Consider the following 19,522-nt stretch of genomic DNA (forward strand, 5'->3'; position numbering starts at 1 on the left):
AGGTGGTATTATTAATCCTAAGAAATCTGGATTAATAATACTGGGTCGTGGGATTAAATTGGATCATCCGTATTATTACTAAATAATACCAAACACTAGACTGATTTGTACTAAATTAGCTAATACAGTGTATTAACCAATATCAAACACGCCCTTAATCTTCTAGCCCAACTCAAAAGTGTCAATTTAAGTGGGACAGAGGGAGTATTTTTTCTTATATATATATAGTGAAAAAAATAAAAATTTTGGGGTACAACCCTTTGCACCTAGGGATGTCAATCTGGCCCGAAACCCGTGGGCTGGCCCGATTAACCCGCCACTCGAGAGGGTTAGGGTTGAATATTTTCAACCCGATAAAAGTTACAACCCGATTAGCCCGTAACCGAATAACCCGGCACCCGATAGGGTCGGCCCGACTAACCCGATGGGCTAGCCCAAAACCCGAATACTTAATATTAAATATTTAGATATAAAAATAAAAAAAAATGATAAAATATTATAAAGTCTCATCATTTCACTTTTCTGTATTTTTGAGATGCTTTGCTTCTATGAATTCAAACTATTGTTGGATATTTTTTTTTTATTGTTTTTTCGTTAACAAAGTTGAACATTTTATTGTTACCAACTTATTTTATATGTTATGCAATCTTGATGTTTTTTTCAATATCGTATATTTTTGCATTTCATGCTTGCTATATAATTTATATCTTTGATTTCTATGTATATTTTATACATTATACATTAGATCATTAAAAATAACAAAATACAAATGATTATGTTATTTTACGCATTTAAGCCGACTAGCCCGATGGGCTAGCCCGAAACCCGAATGTTTAGGGTTAGGGTTGAAAATTTATAACCCGACAAAATCCCCAGCCCGATTAGCCTGCACCCGATTAACCCGAAACCCAATAGGGCTGGCCCGAAACTCGGTGGGCTGGCCCGATTGACATCTCTACTTGCACCTATGTAGATCCGCCCCTATTTGTGAGAGATTTTGGGTTCAATGACGCCTGCGTGCGGTATAATTTTTTCACTTTTATGTGGGTAGTGTTATCACTTTTGTGTGGGTAGTGGTCCCGCCTGCGTACGGGTAGTTTTCCCATTTTTATATGGTGTAGAGGTTCCGCCTGCGTGCAGATTGCTTATTTGATTGTATAATAATTACCTCTTGTAATTTTAATTTTTTTTAGAGAAATAGTAAATCATAATTACTCCCTCAGTCCCATGAAGCAAGACTAAGTTTTCTTTTTGGTCTGTCCCACGAAGCAAGACCAATTTCTAAAAATAGCAAAAAATTTACTCTTTATTCACCTTTTCACTTTTTCACCTACCACACTTAACACACAAAATATCAATTTCTTAATTCTCGTGTCGAAAAGAACTAGGTCTTACTTCATGCAGTGGCGGATCCAGGATTTTAAAACTGGGGGTGCAAAAAATAATCTTATAAACACTGGCGGAGTTAGGATTTTTTTGAGGGGGTTGAACTTTTACGGGGGTTCGGGGGGGGGGGGGGGCAGCCCCCGGGAATTTTTTTTTAGGCCTTCAATACATTTTAGACATTTTCTTTTTTTTTACTAAAATACAAATATAATTAGTAATAACTCTGCATTCCAAATACAAAATGTGTACGTTCAATCTTTTTATTTAATTAAGAATTGAGGTAAAGGATTGATTAATTGATGGGCTCGATCAAAAGAATGAAAAAGAAAGAGATGATTGGCTCTCTTTTTAGTTGGGCCAATGAAATTTAGGATTTTAAAAATTGAAATTTTCTTTTATTTTCGATAAGAACTTTTATTTGGGGGTGCAAACCTTAAATATAGATAATTTATATATAAATATTAATACTATTAATTTTTTTTTTTTTGGGGGGGATGCAGTTGCATCCCCACGCACCATGCTAGATCCGCCAGTGACTTCATGGGACGGAGGGAGTAGTAATCACTAATCATGCACCAGCTATAAATAGTTATATAAAAACCCTAACGATAAGATAATCAACCCGATTATAGCATTCGTTAGCTTACAAACTAGAATAGTTACTAATCCTAGTTACAAGATATATATTCCATCATAATCAATACTTTAATAACTCAAAGCTATCAATTGAAAATAATTTGTTTGTAAGATTGATAATATATAGTCGCATGTCCAAATAATGAAATAATCAAACGTACTTAATGATTTATCTACAAATGTAAATTTGTAAGATATTCTAATAATTGTTTTTTGAGAATTATAAAATATTCTACTAATAAAAGCGAAATAAACAATCTAAAGTACAGAAAAAAAAAAATTAGTTGGGGGGTGGGGGGTGTTCGATGGTACTATTTATACACCACTTTATAATTATCTATACATAACATTAGTACCCAACTAAAACATAAAATATGTATTTACATACTATTATATATATATATATATATATATATATATATTATTAATTAGAACCTAGTAGTCAATTGGGCAAATTCATCGAATTTTGGGTGAATCCAATCCTATCTGCAAGCTATTCTAGGATTTTTTTTTTCCCATGTTATAAATTATCAACCCTAATCTTAAATTTCGGGTTTCGAACTAATCCATTAGACTAATCAGGGTCAAAATATTTATAAAAAGTATTAATTAATATATTTCTCTTGACAATTTTATATTTGTAACAAACAAGTACATGCATAAATAAATAATGTTTCAACATCAATTTACGTACATTAATAAGAGGGATATGAACGCCCACATTTTTCTTAAACGATTATCATTTTCTAAGTTTTACATTTAATCGTATTATGTTAATTAGTATTAGATTAAAAATGCAAATAAATGAAATGATGAATAAAACTTTCGAACATTGAATCAAAATATGTTACACAAACCTTTATATATATATATATATAATATTATTATTATTATAATAACTTTCAAAAGCAAAATAGTGAAGTTGAAAAATTAAATAACGGAAAAAGTTTCATATAATCAAACGAACACGTGGTTTTTGAGTTAGTTCTATAGAACTCAAACTATTTTTGATCGATCAATTTTATTAAGTATTGAGCTATTTGATTACAAATTATTCGAACAAAAATTTTATCGAATTAAATCATCTTGAATTATCAATCTATTCGAATCAATTTACAGATTTCGGGCTCCATTGAAATACTACTCCCTCCGTCCACGAAATGAGTACCCATTTGTGGATGGCACGGGTTTTAAGAAATGTATGGAGTGTAGTGTGAATAGTTTAAGGGTCCCATTTTTTTAGTGTATTCCTAATTAAAGAGATGTGTGGGGTACACTTGCCAAAAAGGGAAATGGTTATTCATTTTGTGGACGGACGAAAAAAAAAATATGGGTACTCATTTCGTGGACGGAGGGAGTATATAATTAGGACTCAATCCCTTATTGTAAATTAATGCACACATAATGGGTTTCGTACAAAAAGGGTTTCATAGATCAACGTGTAATATGAAATACAATAAAATATTTTTTTAAATGTCTATTTTCTTTATTTTGTCCGTATTTGTGGAGCTTCGTTGCTAAGAATTAAAAGTAGAAAGATATGTCAACACATAAAGAAAAAGAAGAAAAAAAAAAACAAGGAAATGGATACATAGGAGTATTTAATTAATTAAAACGTTAATTGAAATGAAAAGACCTTTTAAGCTTTATCCCTTTAATCTTTATCTTTATGCTTCTACTTTTGAACACTTTGTACTCCATCAAGCTGGCCCACTAACTCGACGAGATTATGACGTGGACAAAAAGTTCTTCCTCAACTTTTCCATTCAACCCCACCTTCTTCTGCTGCTGGCGGCTCTCTCTACGCTTTTTTGCTGTTTCTAGTCTTTCTTATTGTTTTACTTTCCCGAGTCCATGCACCCGACTAATTTTTATTCTCTTTAATATTTGTAATAATTTAATTTGTTTATTATTAAAGATAACAACGATCAATGAAGTGCATAATTATGAGTTGATCAAATCAAGAAGTGATGGTAAAACACCATCATGCATCATTTACTACATCCATATGAAGTAATCTATTTAGTATTTTAATTTCAAGTTCCATCCCTTTTATAAAAGTTAAAACCTCTAAATACCTATTATCTAAAAACACATTATTGGAAAGGCAAGTGATGAGCAATCTAATGGTTGAGCTATGAATGATATGTAAGTACTGTTGGATTAAATTATTAATTAATCCAATCAGTGGATATATATATAGGACCGCTTTAATGAGACTCCCTAATTTTAGTGAGATTTAGGGCACGATCTGGTGCATTTATTTTATCAATCATATGACTGATATTGTATCTGGAGGGTGATTTTTTTTCGCAGGGTTCGAATCCTGGAGGGAGCAGAATATTTTAAATTTTGTTATTCATCAGTATATACTATATTGTTCATCAGTATATACGGCCCTGTTCATCAATATATATGTCTTATTCATTACGAATTTTTTAAATTTTATTTTTCATCAGTATATACATCTTGTTCATTAGATATACGTTTTGTTCATTAGTATTATATGTCTTATTCATTGTACTCATGTTACACGAAAAATAGGGGGTCTCACTGGAGCGCGCCCCTATATATATATATATATATATATATACTCCCTCCGTCCGCCAAAAGTATTCCACTTTGGCCGGGCACGGAGTTTAATAAAATGTGTGATGATGTTGATGTAGTGGAGAAAGGGTCCCACCACTTTATGAGATGTGTGGTTGAGATTGAATTTGGGGTGAGTTTTTTTGTAAATAAAGAGTGTTTGTAAGGATAAAAAATAAAGGTGGATGGTGGGACCATGGCTTAAAAAGGAAAGTGGAATACTTTTTGCGGACGCCAAATATAGTAATTGTGGAATACTTTTGGCGGACGGAGGGAGTATAATTTATGTAAATAAATATTATTATATTATGTATATATTAAACGCTATATTTATTATTTGTTGAGGGACCAAATAATAAATATGGATAACTTGAGAAGTTATATATATGGGGTCTGGTCCCCAGAAAACCGTACCGTTCTGTATTCTTTTTCCCATCAAAAGAAATACGCTAAAAAAAGATACTGTATTCCTAGAAGATCAAATCTTCATACAGAATTCGTAATGACTTCAGGTTAGTGATTTCGGTTTAATTATTTTCAGTTTATCATCATAAATTCTGTGATAATTGCATGAATTACTTCTAACAAGTACATTCGCTAAAAGTTGTGATTATACTTGGACTTATAAGATGGTTTTAGATGCCGAACTGAAAATCTCTATTATATAAGATGTTTTTAAATGCAGAATGATCGGATCATGCATTCATTACTTTGAAGTCTTTTGGTTCGCCCTTTTAATAATATAATTAATATTTTATTATTTTTAGAATTTTGATTCCTTCACAAAGTATGATTCATTTTTAGCACATGTTATTTTTGGTGTCCCACTTCATATCCTATTTTTTAATTTTTGGCAGTTTCTATTCGTTTTTAATTTCTTCAATTTTCATTTATTAGGTTCTAGTAAAAATTTAAGACTATTAAATACGGTTCAGTAATCCAATTAGGATTTCTATTCTTATATTTTGTAAATTTTTAATTACTAATTGATTATTATGGTTAATTAATTCATAATTATAGTATATAATTTTATTTTATTTTTTGTGATAAATATTAATTATTACTTTACTTTTAAAATAAAATTTTAGAAACTAATAAAATTAATAGTTGAACACTAAAAATTATGGGATAAAAGATTACATCTGCATTTTTAAGTATATAATGTTCTAATAAAACACTTATCATAGGAGCGTATAATATGATTGGAGTGAAAAGCTCACACTTTTTTTTGATAAATTAACACGTAAATAAAGAAAATTTAATGACCTCACCATGATGGACTCAAGCCCAGAACCTCTGATCTTGAGTATTAACTATACTACCGCTAGACCAGCACACCCATAAAAATTAATTATGAAAATTAATTATTTTGCGTATATCTTCCGGTGTTGAAAGCTCTTAAATTTATGGAACATTAGTAATTTACCTACAACTAAATAGGCATTGCCGTTTTCCTAAAAAAGGAAAAAGACGTGACTCGTTGTATTTGTACATGTATGTGTACGTCATACAAAGTCATGTAAATAGAGATTTCCGTGTGATATGCACCAAAACCCTCTCCGTCAAGATCAACCATGCACTTTTCTTCTTCACTCTAAATCATTTTATCAACTTATAAAGTACCCCACACCCCCCCCCCCACCCCACCCCGGTGTTTCCGGTTCACTTTTTCGCTTTTTTGAAGCATATATTCATACTTGCAGTTCCATACAATTTTCTTCACCAAGCTTCTCATCAATCACCTCTCTCTCTCATACATGGCTCAAGTCCAAGAAAACAACGCCTCATCAGGGATCAAGTTATTCGGAGCCACAATCTCACCCAAAGAAAGATCACAGCCAAAAGCCGATCACGATCACAATAATCAGACGGCGCAGAAATCCGATCCGACGGCGGAGAAGCGACCGGACAAGATCATCCCTTGCCCTCGGTGCAAGAGCATGGAGACCAAATTCTGCTACTTCAACAACTACAACGTCAACCAGCCGCGCCACTTCTGCAAGGGCTGCCAGCGCTACTGGACCGCCGGTGGCGCCCTCCGAAATGTGCCCGTCGGCGCCGGCCGCCGCAAGGCCAAGCCGCCCTGCCTGCAGCCCGCCTTTTCGGAAGGTTGCCTGTTCGACCCCTCCTCCGCTGGGGTGCAGCAGCTTGACTTCGACGCGGTCGTGGCCATGGGGGAGTGGCAGGCCGCCGACCACGCCGGTTTCCGGCATCTCTTTCCCGGGAAGAGGCGGAGATGCGCCCCCAATAGTCAAACTTGTTGATCATCTCTTCTAGTTTGTCTTGTAGTTCGCACAAAAAAAAATTAAATAAATAAATTAGAGAAAAAAAAAGATATTCTATTAACTAATATTGCGAGTTGCCTAAGCTTCTTAATTAATTGCTGTATTAATCACAGCCTGTCGTAGTTGATGATTTTCTAGTGTTTTGATTTTTTTATAGTTTCTGTTTATATACATTAGGATATGGAGTATATAATTAAAAATCTTAGATTGGGGAGAAATTTTGTGCATCAAGAAGATAAATAAATAAATTCAAAATAGGATAGGGCTAAGCCGTCTACGATGAATTAGTCTTAATTAAACCCTTATCTACTGTCATGGGTCCTTGATATTACGTTTTTTAATTAAAAATAATTATGATAATTAAGGGCTCATGGTTGCGGAATTCAATAAAATTGTCCTTTTTTAAATTTATATTTTCTTCGGGAAGAGTATTTGATTAGTACCTGTATAGAAATCAAAAAACAATCTATATATAATTGTACACTTTATAACATTTACTTGTGATGTGACACCCTACTATATATTTGGAGGGATTTATGCGTTGCATTTGTTAATTAAAATTAAGACATCTTTGAAAAGTCTCATATTGAAGCTAATGTGGTGATTTTTCGAATTGATTGCGTGCTTACCAAAACGTTTTACTCCGGAAATTAAAGTGTTTAGATGTATACTACTAATTACGAGATTGGTTCTCGTGATAATTATATTTGTTTTGCGAGAACATGGAAGAAATGTACTTGTATATAAAAATATACTTCATTATTAAATTTAATGTATTTAAAAAAAATTGATCATAAATATTTACGATGGATTGAGAATGATTCTTCATACTCATTTTAAATAAGAATTTTCATTTTAACATCATCCTATCATAGATGACGTGCCTCAAGATGTCTGTTGTCTATTGAGAAATAGACAACATGTTTTCCATGTTTGTCGTCTATTTTCTGTAGTCTATGTCCATAATTCTTGTAGTGCATTTACTTCATCAGTTAAATCATTTAATGAAGTTAATTACTTATTTACTTGAGTTCTCTGGTTTTTTATTTAATTAATTTTCTTTCAACTAAAAACGGTTATTAATAATAATTTTAATGACCGAGAACTAATTAATCTGAAATTGATTAATTGGAGTTACAATTTAATGCGTTAGCACCTTTACCAGCAAAGAGTTCGATTATTCTTATATATATTTTTAAAATTTTACTAGTTCTTATAAAACCTTGTAGTTCATATATATATATATATATAGGGAGAGGTTCAAGAAAGAACCATAAATAAAAGAAGACCGGAGAACCATTTTCAGCCATTCGATCATCAAGATCTACGGTGGATGCATCATCTTGTTGGATGAATGCAGATCCTGGGTTCGAATCCTGAAGGGAGCATTTTATTTTATTTTTTTAGTGCATTAATTTTAACAGCGAATGCATTAATTTTTACAGTGGATGCATTAGATTTGATGGTTCTCCCGTTCTCACAAATAATGTAGTTCTCTCTAGAACCACACCCTATATATATATATATATATATATATATATATATATATATATATATATATATATATAGGGAGGGGCTACGGTAAAAACAGCTCTTAAAATAAAGAATGCGAACCAACAAATGTGTATGAATTTTATGCAGAACGTATGAATTCGTTGTATAAAGATATGAATTGCCAAAAATAAATTTTTTGCTATCTATGAGATTCGAACTTAGGATCATGAATTCATCCAACAAAGTGATGAATTGATCAACCGTAGATCTTGATGATCTAAGGGTGAAAATAGTTCCTATTTTATTTGATAAGATATATTTTTATTTTAGCCCCCTATATATATATATATATTTAATGATTAATGAAAGCTTTAAAGTAGGATCAGATCCCACAGTAGAAAGAACTCTAGAAGAAGAATCAAATGCCAAAAGGAAGTCTAATTTATGCTGCATCAATACACTGTAAGAATTGCGGCATGATCATCTTATATTATACTTGTATATATAGTTTTGATTCACTTTTGGTGTTGAGATTTGTGTCGATGTAGGGTTTTTTTGTTGTTGTTGTTCTCAATGGATATCTTATAAAAAAAAATATGACGATTAATATTTTACAAACAATAAAATGCATTTAAACTTTAAAATTAATTTGGAAGATACCTTGATGTGTCATTAAGAATCTAAAGCTACTTTGATCTCCACCTTTGAATTAAAGAATTTTCAGAATATTAATAGCATGTGGCAATGTGTTGGTTTGTTCCCAATGATTTGGGTTGGTCCAATAATTCGTTCGGTTAGTCTATTGGATTTGGGTCGTAGTTTGATCCATGCATCTCCAAATATTTCGACAAAAACCCTCAAGTACTTGAATAGAATACTAATTAAAGAAAGGAAAAAATGAATAAAAAAAGCAACATTAAGTAAATTAATAAAATAGCAAAACTTTACAATTTACCTATAGCTAGTTATTTTTATTTTAATAAATCTTCACTCTTCTGAAACTAATCCCCTCAAAATAAGATGGATATCAGTGCATATACCATCTCAAAATTATTTACAATCTCTAGCAAAACTTGCTAATTAAATTACGAGAAATGCTATTAGCGGACCTGTACATATGAGTGATACATGTGCTACAAATATTTTAATTAGATATAATTTAAAATATCGAGAATTGTGTAAATTATAATACTACGTAATTTCCTAGCTCAAAGTAAATCTTGAAATTGATTTGAGTTTTTATTATCTCTCAATGCAAGCAAGAGAGTGAATTAAATAAGTACATACATACACATACTCAAAATTAAGATGTTGCACGTGATCTAACTACAAATAAAGTAATAAAAAGAAATGATGAAGAGACATTAGAGCGATCAAACCGCGAGACCTTCGGGGCTGAGCTCGAGCTCCTTGAAGAGGTCGGCGCAGCCGGGATTCCGCTCCTTCTTGGTGAAGCCAAGCGGGTTGGCATGGCGCTTGTTGTCGTGGAAGCCGCTGTTTTTGGTGAGCGTGACCTTTGCCGTAGGCTCGATGGCCCAGCCCTCGTTAGGGATGATGTCGCAGTCGGGGCGGCTGCTCTTGACGAGTGTGACGGCGCACTCCTCGGTGCCGTGGTCGCCGGTGGCGTTCAGCTGGTAGTGGCCGGCCGGGTCAGTTGTGCCCTCCAGTTTGTATGTTACATTCGTCACCTCCTCTCCTCGGCACTCTAAGCGCACCGTCGCACCTGCATGCATTAATTTATAAATAACTTTGATGAAAAATATATATGAGAAGATGAAATACAATGCATTACCTGCCATAGGCTCACTGAGCCTGTTGATGAAGTTGGTGCGGCAGACTTCACAATACACTTCGCCCTCGACCACGAACTGCACCGTGGGTTGGGCGTTGCCCGCGGACACGAGTAGGGCGACGCCCAACACAACTGCGATTTGTGTAAAACTTGCCATTTTAGGGTGAAATTTCTTTCTTGTCTTCTCTTCTCTTAGTGTATCACAAATGTTTGAGGTGGGGTGTTTGCATATATACATACATAGGTAGTTATTTTCTTGAGGTAGAAAATTTTGTGTTTCTGCCAACATAAGCTCTCTCCCACACATTTAAATCGTTTGCTATATTTGTTTCTTGTGAATGGATTTTGACCACAAGCTTGACATATACCAAACTTTGAGGCAATATTATCGGACAATATTATCTGGTTTTCAAATAAAATTGAATAGAACATAATTACTAATTGTGTTAATAGGGTAATTAAAATACTTATATTTTTTTTTATTTTTTTGAGGAAATGAAAATACTTATATTGATAATATGTACATGGAAAATAGCCACTTTGATAAAAATATGGTGAATCTGCTCAAATTAAAATGAAGTGCTAAATACACCATTGGATGTTAATAGATTTGCAGAGTTTTTTGTAAAAAATTATTATATATTTTTTTACACAAGATATAAGAAAAGTGTACAATTAGCTGGAAACATACACAAATGCTGAAAATGAGTCAATTATTGATTAATGTTACTTTCACCTATTAAATGGTGAAATAAATTCAAAACACTTAATATATTATTTCTTACTATTTCTAAAAAAAATATAATATGCTTGTCAAATTAAAACACTAATCTAACGGCTAAAGAAATTAAAAATTATATGAGCCGCTTTGAAATTTAATTAATTTTCTATAAAAAAATCTCGGCTGGCGGAGCCACATTGGTGCAAGGGGGTACAATGTACCCCCAAATTTCTTATATTTCTTATTATGTATATATATATATATATGTGTGTGTGTGTGTGTAATACATGAAAAAATATAATATATCATTTTAATAATTATAATATTCATGTTAATTATTTAATATTTTATAGTGATTTGTTATATTAGTTTGTTAAATTTGTATTATTTTTGACTTATTTTCATTTTTTAGATAATTTTTAGTATTGAATTTGAGTCAATGATCGAATCAAAGTAAAATTATGAACTATTAATAATGAATTAGTTTATTTTTTTAGAATATGAAATATATATATTTTTTTAAATGCGTAACAGTAGGTCTTTATATGCTTTCAATGTACTTGTACGTCGTTGGATGAATAGAAGTGCGAACAACTATTTATTATATTAAGTGATTGATTCTAATTATAAGTTTTTCTAAAAAAAAAAAAGTTTCTAATTATAAGTTCATTAAAATTCTACTTGAATATAAAAATGAATTATACGGAATATTTAAAATAATTAGCCCGGGAGCTCTCGCCCCCGAACCCTCATACAAATATTTTCAGACATCGTATAAATTTAGTACCCCCAAATCACAAATCCTGGATCCGCCCCCATGGATATACTAGTCGACTAGTCGTTTACCTCACTACCCAACCACACGTGTGACTGGTCGATGGGGCGGCTAGTGTCACCTAATAAAAGAGGAGTTTTTTTTCTTCCATTTTTTCTCTCTCTTCTTCTACAATTTTTTTCACTATTTTTTATAATTTTTTTGAAATATCGTCAAATTTAATTTATGAACCAATATTTAATATGCATCTTAAATTTAAGTTCGTGATAAAATATTTAATATGGTATAAAAAAATCATCAAAAATGAATTTAAAACTAATAAGTTATGAAAACTTTAAAATATTTTATTTTCTCTCTATTTGTTAAAATTTTACAACTTTTTATTTATGTTTGTGTATGAAAATATTTATGTATTTATTATCACGTGTAATGCTCTATAATAATAATGTGTAATGTTAATTTTCATTATCAAAATGATTTAAAATTATTTAATAACTATAATTATCATTACTTTGTACAAAGTTGAAAATTTATGTTTTTAAATTCAGTATTTTATTGAGTAATTGATGTAGATTATTTGATTTTATTTTTAAAACATATTTTGCATATAAATTTCAATTCTAATAATTATCTTATTTATTTAAACATGTCGTTTAATTTCGCCATGCATCGCACGGATGGGTATACTAGTTTAGTAGTTTAAATAAAAAACGAGTATGTCCATTCCTTTCATGTGATGCACGACGGATATCGAAATTAAACGATACATTTTAATAAATAAATATAAATATTAAATAAAATTAATATATAAACAAATAAAAAATTATATTTTAAAAATAAAATAAAACAATCGATACAAATATAATGTAATCAATTACTCAATAAAATTATGAATTTGAAAATGTAAATTTTCAAATTTGTATAATATGTAATATGAAAAAAAAAACAAATTACAGTTAATTCCGAAAAATTAAATATAATTAAATTAATTGAAATTTTTAAAATTTAAAAATCAATCTAAAACTTAAAATGAAAATAAAGAAACTAAACATATTTAATCAAATACACTCATTAAAATAGCCACAACAAAACATATCATCTAATTTAACTCACCTTAATTGTGGTTCTCAAAGAAAATGTGTCGCATAATATTTACCCGACATTTAAATACCATACAAATATACAATTATATGAATGATTGCGCCAACAATATTACACCCAATATAAAATGAGCACATATAAAATTTGCAGAAAAAGATTTGAAGAACAAAATAAGACAAAACTTTGTGGAAGAAAACAAAAAAGCAGTCGTCCTCCGATGGCAGCAAAGAGAGTGGGCGCTGGTATGGGGACTCACGCTCTCTGCTACAAGATGAAGATAATATTATGGCGGAATGCCTCTTCTCTTCTCACTCCTACATCATACTCTCTCTCTCTTGAATCTCCTGACTTCGTTCCTACACTACTACCTAGAAATATTGCTATAAATAGTATTTTCGCATACAAATGGCGTCCTCGGCGCCTTTCTCTTACTGTTACTCTCCCCAATTTCTTGCCCTTTTCAACCCCATTTCCACCAACAACAATCCCTCTTCCCCTTCCACTTCTTGCTCTCCTTCCCCTTATTCTTCTTATCCCAATCATTGGCATCGTCGGCGAGGCCATTCCCGGAATCTCGCAGCCTTTTCCGGTAGCGTTTTCACCAATTCCTTTGATTTTCCCCTGGTTCTCATTTTCTTCTTATATCGCGCTGAAACGAATACAGAGCCGTGAAGATTTTGAAATTATTGCCCTTTGTTGCTGCAAATACACCATTGATTCGCGCTGTTTATTCCGTTTGTTGATTGTTAGTTTTAATTCGTGGAATCATGTTCCGTATAGTGAGGAAAAATGAAGAATTTTGTGAATAGATGAGTTAACTTGCGTTGCTATCTGTTTGAACTGTCTATGCATATATTTGTAATCCAATTATTGAGCTCTTTCCGAAGCAAGGAAAATATCTTTATATTTGATCACTTTGTCATTGCGCAGGTGCTTATTTTGTCTCAACCATGAGTAGGTTTTGAATTGTTGAAATTTGAATATGAAAATCTTATGATCACGAGAAATCTCCTTGATGATTTTCAGCATTTTTTTAGTTGAGAAAGATTTTCAACATTTTTTGAATTGCATAAATATGATGTCTTGTACTCACGTAAAATCTGTAGGTTACATTATATTTTAACTTTTTTGTGTAGATTTTTATCGTTTCTGTTCTACGCTTATCTCTGTTCTTCACCTGTTGTTTGGCTTTATTTAGCTTAAATAGTCACTATTTGAATGACATAGAGATTTCTAGTTTGTTATGACAGATGTTTAGCTCCTGCTGTCCTGCATGCAGCCTTAGACCTAGTAATTCTACACTTTGTTCACTTGGCTAGTGTTTGTTCTGTCCACCCCTCCTGTTTGCTTCCAGTTTATCCCTTCAGTTCAAAATCCCTATGAGCTCCATTTTTCCTTATGTTTTGTTTAATATTTCTGCAAATTTAATCAAGCAAAAAACAAGGATAACATATCATAAGATAGAGCAATGCAACGCAAAATTTGTAATTTTATTCCATCATTACCCTTTGCTTAAGATTCTATCAAAACTTAGTCTAAATAGTAAAACCATGAAGATTGATACTTAGCTTTTCCAATTTTAAGTCAGAACCTTTTTGTTGTTTAGGATGCATATTTTTCATGTCTTGACGTAAGATTCAATGCCTTTTATTGCTTAATTACTCACAATTTGTCTTTGAATTTGGATTCTTTGCTGCATTAAAGCTGATGTTCATGATCCTTGGACTTCGGGTTTAATTTTTACCAAGCAGGGTTGAAGAATATCCTGACGAATCAGAACCTTAAAGCTCAAGCCATGAGTACATCTCAGGGAAACCTCGATCCAAATCTTGCTTCAAAGGTTGCCTCACCAAGGGGCATTGTAAATACAGAGGATAGACCCGATCATCTTCTTGTTCTTGTGCATGGTATATTGGCAAGGTATACATTTTCTTGTACATCTTTACATGGAAATCCGAATCTTTACTCTATCCATCCATTCAACAACCAGAAATAGATATAGGCAGACTTTCGGTTTGATTGCCTGAGATGTTGTTTTAGAATGGGAAGTGGTACATTGAGGATAAGACAGATAGAAAGCAATTACTAATGTGAGAAGAAACCTTGAATGCGTGTCGTGTCTTCATTTCATTTGAGGCCTAAATTCTTTATGTTTCTTTCTTTTTTTCATTATTGAGTTCTCTAGATGAGCTAGGACTTTGATAAGGAAAGGTATCCTAGAATGATTTGATTCCTCAGAGTGCACCTTACTAGGTCCTATATTTGTAGAAATGAGCATTGATATTAAATAGGTACCATCTCAAGAATGCTATGTATTAGTATTACAAAGATACATACTTCACTTTATTTTGGAAAACCATGATGTGAATTCTAACATTAAGATCTAGTTCATTTAGAGTTCTGCTCTATGTAAAATCAGTGGCCGCTTTTCACCACGCAAGCTATTATCAGAAACGTTTAGAAGTAACTTTTCATGATGATTGTGCTATTTTCTGGCCAAGGCTATTCATTTAACTGGATTATCTTGTCCTTACAAAATTTTGTAATCAATATTTGGATATCCATAAGTCATTGGAAACAGGGGATACTTCACTCACAATGTTGTATTAACACTGATTGAAGTTTCCAATTATTGCAGCCCAAGTGATTGGACTTATTTTGACATGGAGTTAAAGAGACGAGTAGGAAAGAAGTTTTTGATTTATGGTATGTTGTTTATGCATTGTCGAAATATGATGCTCACTGGACTTAGACAAGATCCAATTTGACCTTTTTCTGTGGTAGAAACACATTGATGAGATTCTTTTAAACTAGTTCCTTTCAATTTATGTGCACTTCAGGCAATACTTAAAACATTTTCTTTTCCCTGTGAAAATGTGTTTTTTTAATAATAATTAAGCTGTGCAAGTATTTGAAGCTTGCTTATTACGTGCAGCTAGTTCATGTAATATGTACACTAAGACTTTCACGGGGATTGATGATGCTCACTGGACTTAGACAAGATCCAATTTGACCTTTTTCTGTGGTAGAAACACATTGATGAGATTCTTTTAAACTAGTTCCTTTCAATTTATGTGCACTTCAGGCAATACTTAAAACATTTTCTTTTCCCTGTGAAAATGTGTTTTTTTAATAATAATTAAGCTGTGCAAGTATTTGAAGCTTGCTTATTACGTGCAGCTAGTTCATGTAATATGTACACTAAGACTTTCACGGGGATTGACGGTGCTGGAAAACGACTTGCGGATGAAGTAAGTTTTGGGAGGGAGTCTTTGTGTATGTTGTATTATTGCTGGAGTGTCTTAGTTTAGTGATCATGGATGAACTGTTTAATGAGGAGTCACTTCATTTGCTTGTGCGAGAAGTCTTTCTCTGTTTATGTTATAGGGTTATATCATGTTCTCAGATCCCCTTCTCCATTTTCCTCATTATTCACTAATTCCTTAGGGTAGAACTGCAAACTAGGTAGAACAGCAAACTATCTTTGGTATTCCAAACCTAAATCTCCCAATAAATAGGTCATTCAGGTTGTGAAAAAGACAAAGAGCCTAAAGAAGATATCCTTTCTGGCCCATTCACTTGGTGGATTATTCGCAAGATATGCAATCGCTGTTCTGTACACTCCTGATGGCTCTTACCAGTCCAATGATGTAGCTGTCTCTCATGCTACAGAACTCCATTCGTTGGGCTCTTCAAATAAAGGTTTGATTGCTGGGCTGGAGGCGATTAACTTTATTACCCTGGCAACACCTCATCTAGGAGTGAGAGGAAATAGGCAGGTATGTTCCTTAGCAGACAACTTAGTTGAGTGTCATAGATTATAATGAATTTGATCCCCGAACTTGTAACTTTCCTGAACGGTGCCAGCTTCCGTTCCTTTTTGGTGTACCTTTCTTGGAGAAACTTGCTGCTCCTATTGCCCCTATTTTTACTGGCCGAACTGGGAGTCAGCTCTTCCTCACAGATGGAAAACCGAGTAGACCCCCTCTTTTATTGAGAATGGCTTCAGATTGTGAGGAAGGAAAATTTATGTGAGTTCAAAGTGTACTAACATGTGCTATTGAGCAACTAGTGCGTTTGCTTTATTTGAATTTTAATGGTAGACTCTTTTACAGATCGGCACTTGGTGCTTTCAGATGCCGGGTCCTTTATGCTAATGTCTCTTATGACCGTATCCTGATGCACCCAGAAAGAGTATTTGAAAATTTGTATTTTTCTCTGTGCAATTATTTATTCTTAACAAACACAGATATGGTTGGTTGGCGCACATCGTCCATACGAAGAGAAAAGGAGCTTTTCAAGGTATGTGAAATGTCTTGATTCTCAAAAAAAAAAAAAATCTCCTAATTGAAAATAATGATAATATTCTGCAATTTTGAGCATCAGCTTACATTTCAATGAGTTCATTGGAAGGTATATTTGGAGTGCCTATATCGATCTTATGCAAAAGAATTACTAGCCTGATCATTGTATTTGTCTACTAGATTTCCACAATTAATGATTAGATAAGTTTCTTTTGAAACTGTTTTCTTAAAAATAAAATAATATTGTGGGTCTCTATTCTGACCTAGATGCTTGCATGATTATTATATTGAATAGAATTAGAACAAAGATTGGATTATATGTAATGAGATATTGGTGGATCACTGTATCATATAAGTAACTTGAATGTTGTGAATGAGAATTTGCAAACGATATGGATAGAGTAAGTTCAAATGAGGATGGGAATAGATGTATTAAGTTTGCACAATATGTGTAGGTAGTCAAAAAATCACGTAAGCAAATTGAATGTACGTGCTCTTTCTCTCTCTCTCTCTCTCATGCCATCGGAGGATTGTATCATGAACTTAGATAAAAAGTAAATATAATAAAAAAAATCCATGCTATCACTCTTGTGAGGATTTTGAACTTTGACAGCCTCCTAGGCGATCTTTGGATGGCTACAAACACGTTGTTGATGTGGAGTACTGCCCCCCCGTTTTATCTGAGGCTCCCCATTTCCCTGCAGAAGCAGCGAAAGCAAAGGAGGCTGCTAAAAACGAACCCAGCGTGCAAAACACTGTAGACTACCATGAGATTGTGGAAGGTACATACATACCAAATGGCAATGACCAGCTCTCTGTAAATATGAATACTGACTATTATGTTCCTTGCATTCTTCCAACAGAGGAAATGATTCATGGTTTGCAGCGACTAGGATGGAAAAAAGTTGATGTCAGCTTTCACTCGTCATTCTGGCCCTTCTTTGCGCATAATAACATCCATGTAAGAACGCGAGTATCTGCAAACTTCTCCTACCTCATATATGCTCCCTTCCCGTCTGATTGCGATCCTTAATCAGGTGAAAAATGAATGGTTTCATAACGCTGGAGCTGGCGTTGTGGCGCACGTTGCGGACACCATAAAGCAGCAGGAGATGCAACACGACTCACCTTCCACTTTCATTGCTGCTAATTTGTAGCTCTACGGTTGTAGTATAACGTCTCTGTCTTCCTCTCTATATTTGTTACAGCGACAGCATATATTAATTAATAAAGATGAGTCATGAGTGAAGAATTCCTAAGCACTTCGTGGATCTGTTAAATAGATGATATGACAGATGCAAATACTGTTCTTATTGATGAAGCAGAATAGAATTCCAGATGTACACTAATATCTTAATCCGACGGAGGAATTTGTGGATGACACTAATATTTTGTTTGTATTCTATTTTGTCTTACTTTCGATTTTCTATCTCACCTCCTCCCTCTCTCGCATGTGTGCCGCCACCGCGGCAGAACTCTCCCCGCCCCTCAAATTTTCCCAGCCGCCGCGCCCTGGGGACGGCGGGCCTCTGGTTCTGTCACCTCCCCGGCTGCATCCCCTGCCGCCGCTGTTATGCCACCACCGCTGCATCCCTCTCTCTTCCTCACAGTTCTTTTTCTGTCTCCGCAGCTCAAATCAACTTCAGACTCTTTGTCCAGATATAAAAATTGTTTCATTTCCTATCACCATAAAATCAAAAGTGGACATTAAAAATGTCCAAATTAAAATAGTAAAAATGAAAATTGTCCACTAAAATAAAAAATTTAAAAATTAACCACACTTATCATTTTACCCTTCACATAAAAAACTTAAAACTTATCCATTAGTTGTAAAATTCTAGCTTTAAAATTCGAATTCACAACCAAGACTATTTCTAGTTCTGTATTATAGCTTTAAAACTTGAATTCACAACTAATCTTTATTCGAGTTGTGAATTCTAGTTTTAAAACTCGAATTCACAACCGAGCTTGCGATTCAGTTGTGAATAACGAAAACTTGATGTTTCCTTGGCTGTGTAGAACATGCAGCCAACCTGTTATTAAGGATATGACAAAAAGAAATAATAGAAAAAGAGCTCCAATATAAAGATCTCGGTGTACATAAATAAAAAAAATGAGCTAAAGAAGTTCTTTTTCCCGGGCATTCGTAGTTATTATAAAACCAAGAAGCATACTGCGAGCAGGAAGTGGAATTAATACAATGAATTCAAAAGCATCAAACCTCTCTTGTTCGGAAAGGGCTCAACTGGTGCGCAGGAGCGCACTTACGTTTTCCCTTTACTAGTCAAGGGGGTCACGTGGTTCCTATGCCGCAACGTTTTTCGGTCCTTTTCATTTAATGCTTGGACCCGAAGCGATAGCTTCTAGCTAGCTCAGTGGATACCCCTATGCCAGTGTGAGAATGGAGATCTTCGTCCTATTATTTTTAGTTTGTGACGT

The 19,522-nt window shown here is 33.4% G+C and overlaps 3 protein-coding genes across 8 annotated transcripts; 2 read left to right on the plus strand and 1 right to left on the minus strand.

Annotated features, from left to right (window-relative positions):
- Nucleotides 1-6,133: 6,133 nt before the first annotated feature.
- Nucleotides 6,134-6,961, plus strand: LOC131013495 (dof zinc finger protein DOF1.5-like). The gene has a single exon (XM_057941602.1). It carries the CDS (start codon nucleotides 6,369-6,371, stop codon nucleotides 6,873-6,875), a length of 507 nt encoding a protein of 168 aa, XP_057797585.1. The 5' UTR covers nucleotides 6,134-6,368; the 3' UTR covers nucleotides 6,876-6,961.
- Nucleotides 6,962-9,604: 2,643 nt separating this feature from the next.
- On the minus strand, nucleotides 9,605-10,456 carry LOC131013496 (major pollen allergen Pla l 1-like). The gene is made up of 2 exons (XM_057941603.1): nucleotides 10,183-10,456; nucleotides 9,605-10,113 (listed from the first exon to the last, which is right to left on the minus strand). The coding sequence occupies exons 1-2, from the start codon at nucleotides 10,418-10,420 to the stop codon at nucleotides 9,764-9,766; spliced, it is 588 nt and encodes a 195-aa protein (XP_057797586.1). The 5' UTR covers nucleotides 10,421-10,456; the 3' UTR covers nucleotides 9,605-9,763.
- Nucleotides 10,457-12,904: 2,448 nt separating this feature from the next.
- Nucleotides 12,905-18,486, plus strand: LOC131013498 (lipid droplet phospholipase 1-like). Of its 6 annotated transcripts, none has more exons than XM_057941604.1 (11): nucleotides 12,905-13,368; nucleotides 14,531-14,699; nucleotides 15,418-15,485; nucleotides 15,960-16,030; nucleotides 16,298-16,558; nucleotides 16,647-16,810; nucleotides 16,895-16,950; nucleotides 17,029-17,081; nucleotides 17,697-17,865; nucleotides 17,947-18,044; nucleotides 18,121-18,486. In XM_057941604.1, exons 1-11 carry the CDS (start codon nucleotides 13,185-13,187, stop codon nucleotides 18,238-18,240), a joined length of 1,413 nt encoding a protein of 470 aa, XP_057797587.1. In that variant the 5' UTR covers nucleotides 12,905-13,184; the 3' UTR covers nucleotides 18,241-18,486. The 6 variants fall into 6 exon arrangements, 5 of the variants coding, with proteins under 5 accessions (XP_057797587.1, XP_057797592.1, XP_057797589.1 ...); XM_057941605.1 differs by having other exon boundaries at nucleotides 12,976-13,021; XM_057941607.1 differs by having other exon boundaries at nucleotides 13,233-13,368; nucleotides 14,484-14,699.
- The last annotated feature ends 1,036 nt before the right edge of the window (nucleotides 18,487-19,522 follow it).

Source organism: Salvia miltiorrhiza, chromosome 2 (genome assembly GCF_028751815.1).
Source record: "Salvia miltiorrhiza cultivar Shanhuang (shh) chromosome 2, IMPLAD_Smil_shh, whole genome shotgun sequence".
Lineage (NCBI taxonomy): Eukaryota > Viridiplantae > Streptophyta > Magnoliopsida > Lamiales > Lamiaceae > Salvia > Salvia miltiorrhiza.

Coding starts and splice junctions, on each gene's coding strand:
- LOC131013495 (XM_057941602.1), top strand. CDS start 6,369: ATGGCTCAAGTCCAAGAAAACAACGCCTCATCAGGGATCAAGTTATTC.
- LOC131013496 (XM_057941603.1), bottom strand. CDS start 10,420: ATGTATATATGCAAACACCCCACCTCAAACATTTGTGATACACTAAGA. Junction 10,114..10,182: donor GCTCAGTGAGCCTATGGCAG/GTAATGCATTGT, acceptor TAATGCATGCAG/GTGCGACGGTGCGCTTAGAG.
- LOC131013498 (XM_057941604.1), top strand. CDS start 13,185: ATGGCGTCCTCGGCGCCTTTCTCTTACTGTTACTCTCCCCAATTTCTT. Junction 14,700..15,417: donor GTGCATGGTATATTGGCAAG/GTATACATTTTC, acceptor CAATTATTGCAG/CCCAAGTGATTGGACTTATT. Junction 15,486..15,959: donor AAAGAAGTTTTTGATTTATG/GTATGTTGTTTA, acceptor TATTACGTGCAG/CTAGTTCATGTAATATGTAC.